The sequence below is a fragment of the Melopsittacus undulatus genome, chromosome 8 (assembly GCF_012275295.1).
Source record: "Melopsittacus undulatus isolate bMelUnd1 chromosome 8, bMelUnd1.mat.Z, whole genome shotgun sequence".
Taxonomy (NCBI): Eukaryota; Metazoa; Chordata; class Aves; order Psittaciformes; family Psittaculidae; genus Melopsittacus; species Melopsittacus undulatus.
The window spans coordinates 42,787,002-42,802,213 of NC_047534.1; the positions used below are offsets into that span (position 1 = coordinate 42,787,002).

The following is a 15,212-nucleotide window of genomic DNA, read 5'->3' on the forward strand; positions in this document are numbered from 1 at the left end:
TGCAGTACTAGCTGTGTTAATATATTAGTGGATTCCACTGCCTCTGAAATCAGTGGAAGTAGTGAGAAAAATACCGGAGCTTTATGCATATATTCAAAGATGATATAGAGTAGAAGCCAGCAGCTGCAGAGTAGTCACTTAAGGTATATAGAAGTGCAGCAAACTCTTTAGGTAGCAACACAGCATTAAAGAGTAATTACACTTGCATCCGGAAAGTGCAGAAGCAGTAACAATGTAACAGTTCTAGCCAAGACTAAAATGCAAGGTCCATAATCATAGTCCAGCATTTACAAATCATAAGCACAAACTGCAGACGTCAGGCAGACACAAGGAAACAGAATGGGGGAGATGGAATGCCTGCTGTAGAGATAGCACTGAAATGTAAATAGCACCCCTGAACTATAGTGAGTTAGAATTACATTGGATTAATTCCCAGCTCTAAACTCCAGAGGAAAGGTGACTCAGAGGACTTGAAAGCCAACAACTAATAATACAGAAAGAAGAGCCTACATGCATATTCTAGATACCAATTGCCGAAAGATGCACACAGATTCTAGCAAGTGATGTGTAGCAGTTAGCAGTACCTAATGCGTAGCTATTCCACAACATGAGTCAACGTTACCCAGACACCATAATCTTACACTTCATTCTGCAGAGCTACAATGAGATGCTCCCACAAGTAATCTTTAGTCTTGCTTTGTACAGTTTTTTTTCACAGAGGCAGCAATAATACTACTGGAAGCCATTACAACCTCTCATGGCTATATCAAGAATTATCGCTGGGCAGACTCGATATAATTGTTTTTAAATCTCTGAATTTACCCTTCGTGGATGAAAACCTCAACCACTGAGTGGCCTATGTCACTCAAATGCTGGGCCTGAGTAAGCATGCAGGACATTATTAATAAAGTTTGGAAGGTGAACTTATCCAAATAATTATTTCCAGTTCTCAAAGGTCTTTTTCCTTCCCATATAGCATTTTTCCTCATATTAGAGAAAACTAAAAGCTGCAGAAGGAAAAAGCAAAATGAGGTTATATTGCATGTTAAAAATATCCTATGCAAATTCCTGGTAATTACACTGTATATGATTCTAATAAACAGCAATGCTAGGCAAGAGAAATACACTGTTCTTTATTTGCTGCTTTTTTTTTTCTTACAGCTAATGAGTTTCCTTAGTGTTCAAAATCTATCTTTGGTGTCACACACTTATAAGGGTAAATCACTTGAACAGGCTGAGCTTTCTTCTATTTATTGCTGCTAGGGGAACCATCTTGTTGGTATTCACCAACGTAACACATCTTGTGACGTGTTTCTGAGGACCAGATGCAACACAGCTCTGCAGCAGTCAGTGAAAAAATGTATTGCAGCAGCCTCAGAAATACACAGAAGAGCAGCATTGCTGTAGCACCTCAGCTTGAGATTGTTTTGGATTTGTTTCTTTAGATATCCAAGAATTGTAAAAATACATGTAATAACCTGAGTAATGTTCCCTAATTCTGCCCACAATTTAAACACAAGGAATTCCAGTCTGTGAAATAGGTGTCACTAAAATAGTGCCAATTTAATTTATATATTAAAAAAAATCCCCAACAAACAAAACCAAAGCCAAGCAAAGCTCTTTTCCTTGTATAAGGAAAATTTTCTGTATGAAATCTTGCTATTAAGAAAAACAAATCCAAGTGGGGATAAAGCAGAAGTATGAGCTATTTCTGACTAGCCAGGTATCTGAAGGTTATTTGAATGACATCAGTTACCTGCTGGAAAATATCAATTGTACAAATACAGCACTAGTCTCATGAAAGGCAACAGGCATCTTTGACTCTTGGAATATATTTGTTTCTTGAGATAGCAGCTTCTGGCAGGGAAAAACAAAACACAAAACAACATCAAAACAAGAAAGAAAAACCACTCCAACCCATAAAGCAGGGCTATTGAGGAGGTATCTATCAGTGTGTCCAGAGTCACAGGTGTCTGTGGGAAACAAACCAACTTGAATTTCCTGGTGATTTTGATTACTGCCAAAATATCTGTATGGAAAGGGCATTTGAGGTTGGAGGCAGCAGAGCATGAAAATATGCAGAAAGCATGAAAGTGAAGCATGGAAGGGCTGAATCTCACTTAAGTCCCCTGTACACATTTGTATTTCTTTGATTCTGGCAGATCCTAATACCTGAAATCCTCTAGCACCAGTTATCTACCATTCTAGAGCAGCACTTAGATTTACTTACTGAACCAAACAGGAGGTGTTCCCTATTTTAAGGAAGCTTACAAGTTCAGTGTGAGACAAAAACAACAGGATAAAGCAAACAGATAGAGCACCTAAATGAAACAACACTTAACAGTTCCTTCAGCTGCCCCGAAAATCTTAAGTTTAACAAATGTGAATGTCTATAGTTTATATGATGCGTAACTTCACACCAGTGATTCTCAGAAAGTACTTTGTTACAGAGCTCTCAGATTAAAGCAGCAGCTTTGTAGTTAACTTTCTCGAGACCACTGGGAATCTGTTCTAGAACACAGACAGCATACCTGTACCTTGAAAAAATGCAAAGTTGGTTTTAAGTTTTCAAAGCTGACGTATAACAAATCTACAGTGACTACCATCAGAGAGGAAGAAAGCAACCACAGCCTCTACAAACTATTTTCAAGCTGTACGCCCTGGCTATCTCTGTATGAAGTGCTCCAAGAGAATGCAGTCTTATTTGCAATGTATCATTATACAGTTGCAGGGAGCGCTTCACCTGTTTTAGGATTGTTCTCTTGTGGAATACTACACAAACAAGGTAGTTCCATATATAATATGGAGAGACAACAAAGACGTGAAGAAAGTTACAAGGAGACAGCCCCAGCTTTTCAAAGAAACAGAGGGAAAACAACACTTCTTACAGCAAACTGTATTAATGGCTTTAAGAGCCAGGTGCAAAGGATATTCTTTGACACCTGAAAACCAGACAAAGGCTCATTATCTGCTTTAGGAATTTGCCAGTGCTTACACATAATCCCTGAGAACATGTTGTTCTGATTTGGTAAGTGCTTCAGTATGCCATTCTATTCTACTTTAATGTGGCACATATGCATTTGGTTGCCACATTTAAGGCCAAAGCATAGAGACAGTAGATGTGTCCAACACTTAGAAGAACTATTGTTAAAATGAAGAAAACAATACTTCTCCACTTCCCTTCTCTCCCTCCTCTCTCCCTCATCCCCCTCCCCCCCTCAATTTAATTTCTGAAATGTATCTTGCTTTTGGTTTTTTGTTGAAGCCTAAAAAGATTGAAACTCCAACCATGAGGAATAAGCCAGAATTGTTTTCAGTCTAATTTATTAAAAAGTTAAGGAGTTATAAGTGCAAAGCAGCCCTGTGATGGCAGATTTATTGCACAACAGATGATGTAGGCAATTTAACAAACTGACTGAGGGAGTTTGATCTTACAGGAAAAGTTTTCTCCCAGAAAATTCCTGCTCCATAACAGCAGGCAAGGGGGGGGGGGGGGGGGCGAGGGAGAGAGAGGAAAAAAAAAACTTGTTTGTCAGTGGAAATTGAAAGTTTTACCATCCATGTGGTACTTACAAGAGATAAAGGCAAAAGGAATAATAAAAGTTGATTATTGGGTGGTAGATCATTCAATGATGTAAGGGGTTTCCATGGAACCAGTTCCCATTTTCATGTATTAAAGAGAGCAGCCTGCTGTACCTAAAGTGACAGAATTACAGGAAATCGCTTTTCAAGTAATGGTGCTTTCATGAAAGCTCATTTTGAGGCATTTTAACTGGGACTTACAGCTAAATTTAACAGGCTTTTCTAAAGATTGCACAGGGGGAGGTGTTCGACATTTTCCTGTACCATGCAAAAGCATACCTTGTAAAAATGATGTTTCAGGATAGTAAGTTAAGATTCAATTTTGCTTTCTCAGTAGTATTTCAAAGAAACACAATACCTGAAGCATGTGGTATTAAATTTCTTGAACAGTACTGGAGGTAACAAAATTAAAATTACACAGTGAATAAAAGAAATCTATTAACATGATTTTTTAATTTATTCAAACACCCTGGCCATTTATATAGCTAAGAATTCATGTTTGACTTCACTAAGAATACGCTTTTCCTACTTAAGGACATCCAGTTCCAGGAACTAACAGATAGTCCAACCTAGGATGATCACAACCACAGCGACAGGATGTTGCAGGAACACAAGAGGCAGGGTATATCACAAGGCTGAACCCACAGCAGTTGGGGCTCTTCCTAGTGTAAGAGCACTTCCAGGCAAACAACTGCCCACCTGAGAAAACATGAGAGCAAATGCTTGAGCACTGTCCTCCCAAAAGCAGGTATTCATGCAGCATGGCCTTCAGATGAGCAGTATGGATCCCACTGACTGCACTGAGCAATCCACCCAGCAAACACTGTCACATACAGCCAGTATCCTAAGATTACACACACACCCTTGTATCCTGCAGTTGACACTTGAAAGCTGTAAACCTCCATACACTGGGTCATCTCATCCCAGTGTCTTTCTTACTTTGCAAACATCAAAATTTCATAGAACCATAGAATGGTTTGGTTTGGAAGGGAACTTAAAGCTCATCCAGTTCCAATCCCCCTGCCAAAGGCAGGTACACCTTCCACTAGACCAGGTTGCTCAAAGGCCCATCCAATCTGGCCTTGAACACTGCCAGGGATGGGGCAGCCACAGCTTCTCTGGACAACCTGTGAAAGTGCCACACCACCCTCATAGTGAAGAATTTCTTCTTTATATCTAATCTAAATCTCCCCTCTTTCAGTTAAAAAATCATTCCCCCTTGTCCTGTCAATCCCATCTACGTTCATCATTACCCCCACCTCTGAGAAAAAAAGTAAAAAGCAGTTCTGCAAAATCTGGGTTAGATGAAAATTGGATCTAAATCATATCAAGATCAGTACAAACTGCACTGTCTCCTCTGGCAGCAATACTCACAGCTCAAATTGATTGTATAGGAATCTGAAGAATAACATCTATTGGATACTGTAGGAAAAGAAAGATTCTCTTTTTACAGGAAAAATATGCTTTGCTGTGAAATGCTGTAAGTTATGCAAGATTCCCACTGCAGAGGTGATGCAAGTAGTCACTGAAAATCTCAGACTGCCACTAAGAAAAAATGCTATTATCCAAAGGTCAAGGTCAAAACAAGACTTTCACCATGTTTCTCAAAGGTCAGAAAAAAAGGGGAAATTTAATACATAAATATATACATTCATCAACTTGAAGTAATAGTTAACTCCAGAAACAGACTGACAGAAGAGAAGCTCAAGCACGGTTTTCCCAGCAGTACAGTTTCTCAACAGCATTTTAATTTTGGCAGTTTAGAGCAGCAATAGTGCAAGGGCTAGCATAAAATTAAGCACAACCTTAAGTGGTATAGTTGAGAACAATAAAATAATCCAAATTACAAAATACATGACTGTGTCCAAGTAACAAAAAGAAAACATACCAGATTCCTCTCTATACAAAGTACTTTGCATGCATAAGCTTCTGATGTTTAAATAACTGCCTGGTTATTGAGTAAACTGAGTAACAATCATATTTGGAATGACTGGTAGAGAAAAAAAATTCGCAAACACTCAGATTGACAGTAGACTTTTATTAACATATCTTACAATTGTTGATTATTGTATTCCTAGTTTTATACTCTTCTGATGTGTTATAAAGATTTAGATTCTACAGTAATGTACTGTACTTAAATGGTCATTCATACAGGATATCACACCAGAACATTTGAGTAATACACGCACACACCACTCTAGTTTGGACCTGTTATTTTTTCAAGATTAGCTTAATAAAGTAGGATTAAAAAAGTTATGGGGGAAATAAAAATTCTTGTTTAGCAGCATGCAAGGATGTTCAAGTACAATTTTTCCACCAAGTGATTTTGTTGTTGTTGGTTTTAAGTTGACTGGTGACTAATTCACCAGTACTAAAATAAACACTATGAAATACCCAAATGTTAAAGTTAAGGCTAATAGTTTTACTTCACATCCATATGCACAACCAGAGAACATTCCATTTTAAATAAAACACAGTAATCAAATTCTGGGTACATTATCTCTTGTAAATATAGCATTGGAGCTTCAAACTACAGATTACTCAAGTTCATGAGCCCTGTAATAACATTATGCTGGAGATGTAAAGATTCTTTTTGCTCTTTAACCACACTTACAAAATGGCCTGATACTCATAATGAGCAATGCAAAAATATTACAGGCAGAACTTATAATACAGTATCAAAAAAGGAATATTTTGGAAAAGACATAGCCATTTAGTTGGTGAAACAGAATAATTCTACTCTTACAGGAAGTACTGTAATACTTTTGAAATATATATATTTATATGTATGTATAAAACCCAGCATCCTTTATTGTGGTTTTTTGAATTGCAGGTATCCAGAAAAACTCATTGTATTTACTTACTTTTCCTTCTGTCCATTCTCCATGATTGCTATACAGTCATTTTATTTCCCCTACACACTTTTCACTAGATAAGGACTTCCACTGGGGAGCTGTTTTCATTGTATATGTGGTTTTATCATAAGATGGTTTATTTTACACATATAAATTTTATTTTACACGCAAGCTATGAAAGTCGAAACTACCAGGACTGCTTGGTAGTACTGTATGAAATAGCCAGCAAATGTCCAACGCCTGTGAAAAACATTAGTAGCAATATATTACATACCAGATTTTAACTATAATCTTTCCTACCTACTTACATGGTGGGGTTTATCCCAGTCATGCCTGCTGTCATGATTTTTTTTAGACCTCTAAGCATGAACTGTTTTGGCATTCATCCAGCGAGGCTGCACATGCATTGGTTGTTCATCTAGGCTATCTCTGTTGATTTGGGTATTTTCCCTTTTAGAAAACCAAGCAGAAAGAACAGTGATTACTCTAAACAAATACAATATAGAAGAACCTTCTGAAATGACAGGAAAGATGAAAAATTATGTTTCATTTGCAGAATAGCCTGCACATTTCCAATCCAATCATTCTGAAACATACATCTGGGTTTGAAATGACAGGCAGGCTTATGGTGGTTAGGCTTGTAACTGTGATCTGCTATGTTGGGTGCCATACAAACTCTCTATATACAGCAATTTCTGTATGGGTTATCACTAATAGTTTATTCAATTCATATGGAAAAAATGTCTCTTTGCTGGAAAAGAATAAGAATATACGTTCTGGATTATGTGAAGAACAACAGATACCTAATTTACAACTATTTCACTTATTTATGGAGACAAAAAAAAAAGGAATTCCTGAGAATGCAGAAGTTTTCAGTAATGCCTGAAATATTTCAATAAACCTCTCATGATAAGTGAAATACTTAATTATACTTCCAGACCAATTGTAACCATGCAGTCTCACAATTCTTTTACAAACCCTAATTACAAATGCATTATCAAGCAAAACCTCAAAACCAACACAAAAAAGGCCAAGAAATTTTATCCAACATATTTAGTAGATGTAGCAGACATATACACTGTTGCAGCAGAAATTGCTAAAAACTCAACTCCATGCAGAGAAAAATAAAAACTTGACAGCTATCCCTGGAGCCTCTAAACAACTGTAAGTAAAATTTGTGCTTCTTAACAATGGGCTTTAAAAAAAGAAGAAAAATGGACTACGGAGTGCAATCAGATTGCTCACACCATTTTGAGGGTTTAATTTCAAATTATCATATCATTATTTAATAGCAACAGCAGCTAATTTTGCTAAAATTTCACGTGTTGATAGAGTTCCATTTCCCTTTTATGCCCAGACCCCACTTCACCCAGAGGCAAAGAGCTAAACTCCCATTCAGTTAAAGCTATTGTCAGTTGAGATGCATTTGTTCATGGTGACAGCAATGAACTGGCGTGTAGATGATGATTTACAAGCCATTATAGTGTGGCCCCCATCTTTTATTGATATGATCAAAAGTATGAGACACCCACTGCTGCTCAAGCACTTTGTATCTTTCCTTGCATATGTAGAGAGGTTTGCCACGCCTGTAGGAAAAGGGATAAAAAAACAAATAGTTAATAGGGCAAGTAAGGGTAAAACTTCATTACATAATGAACACATGACACTCATACAGCTTTTTTCCCAGGGCAAACCTGTATTTTTTATTGGTGAGGGGCTTTTGGTTTTGTTTTTTAACTGTTGGGCCTTCCCTTCCTCCCTTCTGGATAGTAGAAATTTGAAAGCATCTCTTGTTCTCTCAGGCTTGTGTAGCTTGGAAGCTGCACTCCTTCCCTACAGTAGGATCCAACTGCATTGTTTGAGAGCAAACGACAACTTTGGGAGAAAAAGTGTTTCCCTATGCAACACTAAGAATTAACTGTCATTGGGAATGGCAACATAGGAACCTGTCAATAGGAATCATCTGTCAATGATCATGATTACACCACCTTTGGGAAAAACAACAACAAAGAGTCAGTCCAACTTGCAGTAAATGGGGATCTTCCACTCAAGGAAGGTAGTTATTATTTATTATAATCTGTTATTGCATAACACAGAAGCTGATCTATACAGAGGAGCAACAATAAAACACACTTGTAATGAAAACATTACCTAAGATCTCTGTCTTCTTCACCATGTGCATCAAGATAAACAGAACCCCAAAGGCAGAAACGATGACCTCGTATGATGATGATTACAGATGCATTAATCAAAAGAAATATTCCTGTCCCAGCTCCACAGTTTTGAGAATGCTGTAATAATATGGTTCAAAAAGGTAAGAGTGCAAAGACTCTGTTAGTGTCCGTCAAAACAGTAACTCATTTTGCTTGAAATAACATACACACATTATTTAATAAGAGTTTGAAAAAGGCTAGCCTGCCCCAGAATTCTGCAGGCAAACTAAAATTCCATGTCTTGTGCTGCCATAACAACAAAATGGTTCCCTGCTCAAAAAGGGAGGATATTTGTTATCATGCGAAAACAGAATTACCTAACAAAAATGAGAAAAAACATTCCCTATGGTATTTCAGATTTGTTGTTGCAGTAACAAACTGTGTGGCATGGCCAAATATTTTTCATAGATGGCAAGAATAAGACAAACTATTCAGAAAAACTTACTATTCTCTTTTACAATAGTCGTATTACTAAGCATTTGCTTTCTCTGTCCATGCTCACAGACCTAGTCTGTGGCTCTACAAGTCTAGTAAAAAAAATTCTTTTAGTAATTTTGCTTAAACTTCAATGTCACCCATCTCTATGAACAGCATGATCTGTATTACAACAAATTTATTTTAGCAATTAAAAACATGCTCTTCCTATACAATTTTATTACAATTAGAGGTTATAATCCCATAACCTATACTGAAATTTGATTATATAGATTTTTAATTCCTTTTTTATAACTTTGTTTTCAAGAAGCTTGACACCTTAAATACAGCTGTAAATTCTATTTAAAATCTTGTCCATATTAGCAGCATGAGAGAAAGGTGAATTTGAACAATTTCAAATAGGATCCAAGATCCCTCTGAAATTACTTTTGATTCTATGCCTCATTTGAAAAAAATAAAAAAATGGAAAAAAAAATCCCCTCAATTTTGTAAAGCCCAAGTAGTTCCAGCCTTCTACTAATTGTCCTATGGTAGGAAATGGAACAGCTATTAAAGCAAACCTTTATCATAGACAGGAAAACAATATTAGATGCAGTCCAACTCAGGTTCCTGAAAGAACTTATGGATACACTGACTAGAAAACTTTGCTGCTGAATTAAGTTGAAGGCTTCAAAATGCTTTTTATCTAGTTATAGTCTGTAGATCACTAGTAGATGGTCAGGTATGTCAGAAAGTATTCTATAAAAGAAAAAAAAAGAAAAAACCCAACAAACCATACACTGATATTCTTGTGTACGCAGAAAGCAAGGAAACAAAACAGGAAAATTAAAATAATAAGCAATCAAAATGTAGACAAAATTCCACTGGTAATGAATCAAAACTATGTGTCAACATTACACACAATGGCTTTGCAAAAATTCCTCAAATAGGCTGTGGGCTTAAAAATGTGAATCAAATTACTCTTTAGAATCCAGTGTAGGTCCATCTACCAGAAATAAGCACTAAACATTATTATTGGGGTTGGACTAGATGACCTTTAGAGGTCCCTTCCAGCCCCAAACTATTCTATGATTATATAAGCACATTTTGGAAAGAAACCACCAAAACTGAGCAATGGAGTTAAAAACTATCCAAGAGAGTGAGAATCAATTACAGAATGTGAATTATTTTTCTCTTACCAGAACACATTCACAGTAACTCTGTTGTTTGCAGCATAGTCCTTTCAGGCATACAAAAGTACCACACACTAGACAAACAGCAGGATCTTTAGGAACCTTGGTACAAACAGTACAAGTCTTTCTGTGGTAGTACTGGAAAATGGTATTATAATTCTCAGGCAACTGAAGGAGGCGTGGCAAATCCCACTTAGGTTCCTGGATAAGCAAAGCCTACAAATGATGTAAGAACAATTTATTAGTTCTGAATATTAACTCATGCCCTGGTATTTTCTAAGAAAAGAAGCCTGCAATTTAAAAACCTCTCACTCCTCCATTTGTAAGTCAAAACTGATTTGGCTGAATACCCTCCCCAGCTGTGGTCATATCTCATCTTTTGCAACAGGTGTGAAACAGACAGTAGCCTTTTCCCAAGGATGTTTCTAAATGTGACATTTTTTAAGTGAGACATCAGAACCTAACATGTAACTGGTTCCTTTTCAATTAGGAAAGAATGCTGTCAGTTTCACTGCAGTCTCTTTCAAATGCCTATCAGATTGTCAGCAACTGTATTTTAAGATTTATCTGCGTATTCAAATTTTCATTCACAATAGCCTAACTCATGCTTGCAAGCACGGAAAGGCAGATGCAGATAATTTTGCAGAGTAAAGAATGCATCTGGCTTGCCTTGTGACACCATAAACTTAGGAGAAGGGGACTCGAATCGTTGAGAGGCACCTTCTTCATAAAAATGCAGTAATGTTGAAACATCTCAATTTCACAACTGATATTCCAGTCATACTCTGTATGCATACTTTGTACTGCTTCTTTACCTTTCATACATGATGTGCAATCTTCTATCAGTTGACTATTAAAAATGCTTTTATTTTTTGATCTTTTTCAGTACTGCAACTGAAGGTGCTCAGAAATATCAGTAACATCTTACAGGCCAGAAAAAGCTTCTGGTACTTATTTTCTTAAAAGTCAAAGTTTCAATTACATGCCTTTTACAGGCTTCAGGTGCAGAAGACATGGGTACACTTGGCATCATCTAGGAATAGCATTTCTGTCTCCAGTAATCATATAAAAAAAAAGACAGGTTTTCTTATTCCTGTTTTTAACCAATCCATCCCACATCCACTAACTAATATTTCTGATTATAATTTCTCTCTCATTTACAAGTCAGGTTCTCAGATCCATATCCAGGACAGAAGTGTATGTGCATAGTGAATCAAGCAACAAATAGCTGCTGCCACATCACAGCTATTTTGGAAGAAATAATTTTGCTACACACCTTTACTTGATCTGGATGTCTGTCTCCAAATGAATCCAATTCTGAGCACCACTGTGATATCATGTCAAATGCTGGCACTGGCCAATCAAGACAAGAGGCACTGGTGAACTGATGAGCAGACTGAAAAGATGGTAACAGACCCAGGCAGCTTGCAAGTACTGTGAATTCTTCATCTTCCTTTTGGGTATGAAACCAGAGAGACTTAGATTAATATATATGCTTTGAATTTTTAAATAGTTTATTAAAAATGTATCTATTCCAATTACAAAGTAAAGATGCTCTGGTACAATGATGCTAATGATCATGTTTAGAGACCCAGAAAACCTTCGAATTTTTCCAGATTACCTTAAACTGAGTTTTCAAAATACAGGAAAACTAGTCACTGAAAAAACCCCAAAACATCCCAAAACCTCAACCAAAACCCACACAAACACACAAATCCAAAAAAACACAAACAAAAAAGAAAACTCCAAACTTCCCAATAATTTTCTTCCTGTTTATCACCCCAAACTGGCTCATAGCTGGTTGTAGTGATGAGATGATTTTGAAGCAAGGAACTGAGAGAGCTGATCTGCAGCAAACTGTACTTAAATCAGACACAGAACTTAAACATTATTGTCCAATGATGCAACATCTCTGAGAATAAAGTCCAAACATTAACAGGCACTAAGCAAAAGCAGGGTTGAATTCCAGTCTGTGTGAAAATTATGCCATCTCTGCAAAAGCTGGACAAGTTTTAGAAGTACGCTGGCATGTTGTAAGACAGGAAGTTACAACCTGATAAACAAGCATCTGTTTACTGAATTTTAAGAATATCAGGAATCAGGGACACTGCCTTGAAAACAAATTTATAGAAAACAAACAATGCTGCAGAGCAATGCTATTAAATGATTTAAAAAAATAATCTTAGGATAGAAAACATATACTACGAAAAAGATACCTTAAAAGTCTAAGATCTGATCTCTAGCTTTTAAATGGAAACATCTGAGTGTGCCCCTCTCAATCTGTACCTGGCAACTAGGCAAATCCCCTCCAAAAAGATGGTGTTGAAGAAGGCTTGCAATCCTGAGGAAAGGCAGGCAGAACTGCTGCAGATAGCACTCTACAGAATCAGGATTTACCTATGGAGGAAGGAAATAATTACTGAATTTTGCCCCAAATAAGTTGTCTGCCATGTAAGAAACTCCAAAATGAAACAAATGGTTTTCAGCATACTATACTGCATTAAACACACATTCCAAAGGCCAGCATTTCATTAATAATCAGAAATAACTGTGGGGTTTTCTCCCTCTTGACAAATGTTTTTCCTACTCAAATATTCAGTTTTTCAAGTTTCTGAAAGGTCTTTCATACATATGATTAAAACCCACAATTATAAAAAAGTATTTGTCAATAAATTTCCCAGCACAGCACCGGCCACATACAATATTAGTAAAAGAAAGATTTGCACAGGCAAACTGTCCCAAAGGGATGTGCTTTGATCTGGAAAATGAGGAGTTGTAGTGCAGTCTTTAGCAAGATCAGAGAAAAATCATTTTAACAACGAAGCTGAAAAACTTAAATGAGAGACAGAAACAGGTCATGCTGGATAACTTCTCAAGAGATTTGCCAATACCACTGTTAATTCTTCAGTCTCTCCTTCTTCGTACATCTTCCCCTTAGACAGCTCAGTGATCACATGACCCAGCAATACTTCCCAAGATTTTTCTCCACTGGATGTATGCTGCAAATAAGAAGGAAAGAAACCCAAAATGCATTGGTCATGAAAAGAAGAAAAGGTTCCTGGTAAAAGTAATAGCAACAAAGTACATTTCCTTTTGTTCAGCACACATATTTTGACCTACAATGATACATATTGTTTTTAGAAAAAAAAAAATAAACTCTACAAAAGGGACTGCTAAGTCACAGAGTGAAATGGGAATTGTTACTTCAGTTACATGCATTCTAGACTGAGTGTTACATGAAAACACTTTTAAAATGTTGGATTTCCATTGTTTTATGTGAGTATACAAATGCATACTTTTAGGAAGAATCACTTCATGGATACATCATGTTTTGACAGAATTTGAAATCTAATACAACTAATTAAAAAAAGTAGTAATTTTCTAAAATGGTCCAACCAGAATGAGCTCCAAAACCCTTGCTACATATTTTAAGTTGAAATGAGTCTATTATAAAATGGAAAGTTATGTTTGGGATGAACAATATCTACTACAGATGGAAAGAAATATTTAGTTGAAAGAATAAATAGCCACAAAGCTTTGCGCCACAACATTTACATTTAAAGGCAACGATTCTAGAAAGCCATCAGAAATAGAAAGCAGTATTCATGTAAACATTTTTGTTTCAAGTCATAATAAATCCTACCCAGGAATAACATGATTGGGTTTGAATTTTGAGCTCTGCTAGTGTATCATGAACATAAAAAACAATAACAAAGAGGAGCATTACTGGGCTTCTTTAAAACAATTCCAAAGCAGCTAAATGGTATTAGACCTATAAAGACTTCAGTACAAAATTCATCAGTTGGTTTCTTTAGTGCATTTTGACATCAATTATAATTGTTGATTTTAGATGGGGCCTTCATCTTTCAGCATTGGAAAGGCAGACTCACTGTTCATGCTCATAGTCCAAGAGCCAGAAGGCAACACATACTGAAATTAGCAATTAGGACAAACCTTTTATCTACATTATTCCTGGAAGTTTACTCCACAGGCATTTACAGTGTACTTCTTATGACACCAGAAGTCTTCTTGCAAAGATAGCGAGTGTGAAGTTGGGAATCAGAAGTAGAACATCCACCTCTCAGCCCTACTGAGAAATTAAACTCCTATAGTTGTTTGATCATTTGATGTGAATACAAAGACAAGACTTCAGTTCATGTTTTAATGTCTGGAATACCAAACTGAAATAGAGTCTCTTAGTATTATCCACAGAAATTAAGTAAGATGTAGTTATCCTGGGATCAAAATGTCAGTGTTATCAAGCATGTAAGAAAAAGCCAGACTGAACTATAAATTTTAAATCATTTAGGTCTTAAGAAACTTTAAAGAACGAACTTGGATTCCTAAACTAAAAACTCGCTTCCCTCATGACATGCAAAGAGAAAGAATTCATCTGAGGCCTATGGCCAAGCTCAAGAAGAAAAGGGGTTCCAAAGAGCTGGGAGAGAGGAACAGGGAGTTGTGTGATTCCTGCTGCCAGTCCTCTGTGCTCAGAGGCCACTTGCAAACACATAGGTCAAGGCAGCAACATTATGCAGAAGGAGTAGCAGGAAGCTGGAAAGACAACTGGGAAAAGGCAAACTTGCATGTGGGACTTCTGCAAAGCCTCTGCAATTAGGGCAGATTATCACTGTTGTGTTATCTGAATTACACTAAACCACAGCATCCATTCACAATAACATACTTTTTTGTTTAATGTGCTATTTCTCACTCAGCCTTTTCATCCAAAGACAAGCACACTAGTGAAAATTCCACTAAAATGGACTCTTTGGTATCAAGACAGATGATTACTTCATAAATCCATTATCTGAGCCATTATCATAATTTGCAAGCCTCAAGTACAAATCTCTTTATGTGAAGCAAAGCTTTCATGTGCTTCTATAAGAGAAGTTCTTAGAACTAATAGGTAGCAAGTCCACCTACCAGATGCCCTAAGTGTATTTTCATACAGTAAA

The 15,212-nt window shown here is 36.7% G+C and overlaps 1 protein-coding gene across 2 annotated transcripts in view; it reads right to left on the reverse strand.

The window, feature by feature from the left end:
- Nucleotides 1-5,600: 5,600 nt before the first annotated feature.
- Nucleotides 5,601-15,212, reverse strand: part of UBR3 (ubiquitin protein ligase E3 component n-recognin 3) — a 110,087-nt gene continuing 100,475 nt past the window's right edge. For both annotated transcript variants that reach the window (XM_034065817.1, XM_034065818.1), the window contains exons 34-39: nt 13,149-13,256; nt 12,544-12,654; nt 11,534-11,710; nt 10,264-10,473; nt 8,589-8,728; nt 5,601-8,023 (exon numbers count right to left, since the gene is read on the reverse strand). In XM_034065817.1, the coding sequence (XP_033921708.1) occupies nt 7,906-8,023; nt 8,589-8,728; nt 10,264-10,473; nt 11,534-11,710; nt 12,544-12,654; nt 13,149-13,256 (864 nt within the window). In that variant the 3' untranslated portion in view covers nt 5,601-7,905. The remainder of the gene's footprint in view (nt 8,024-8,588; nt 8,729-10,263; nt 10,474-11,533; nt 11,711-12,543; nt 12,655-13,148; nt 13,257-15,212) is intronic.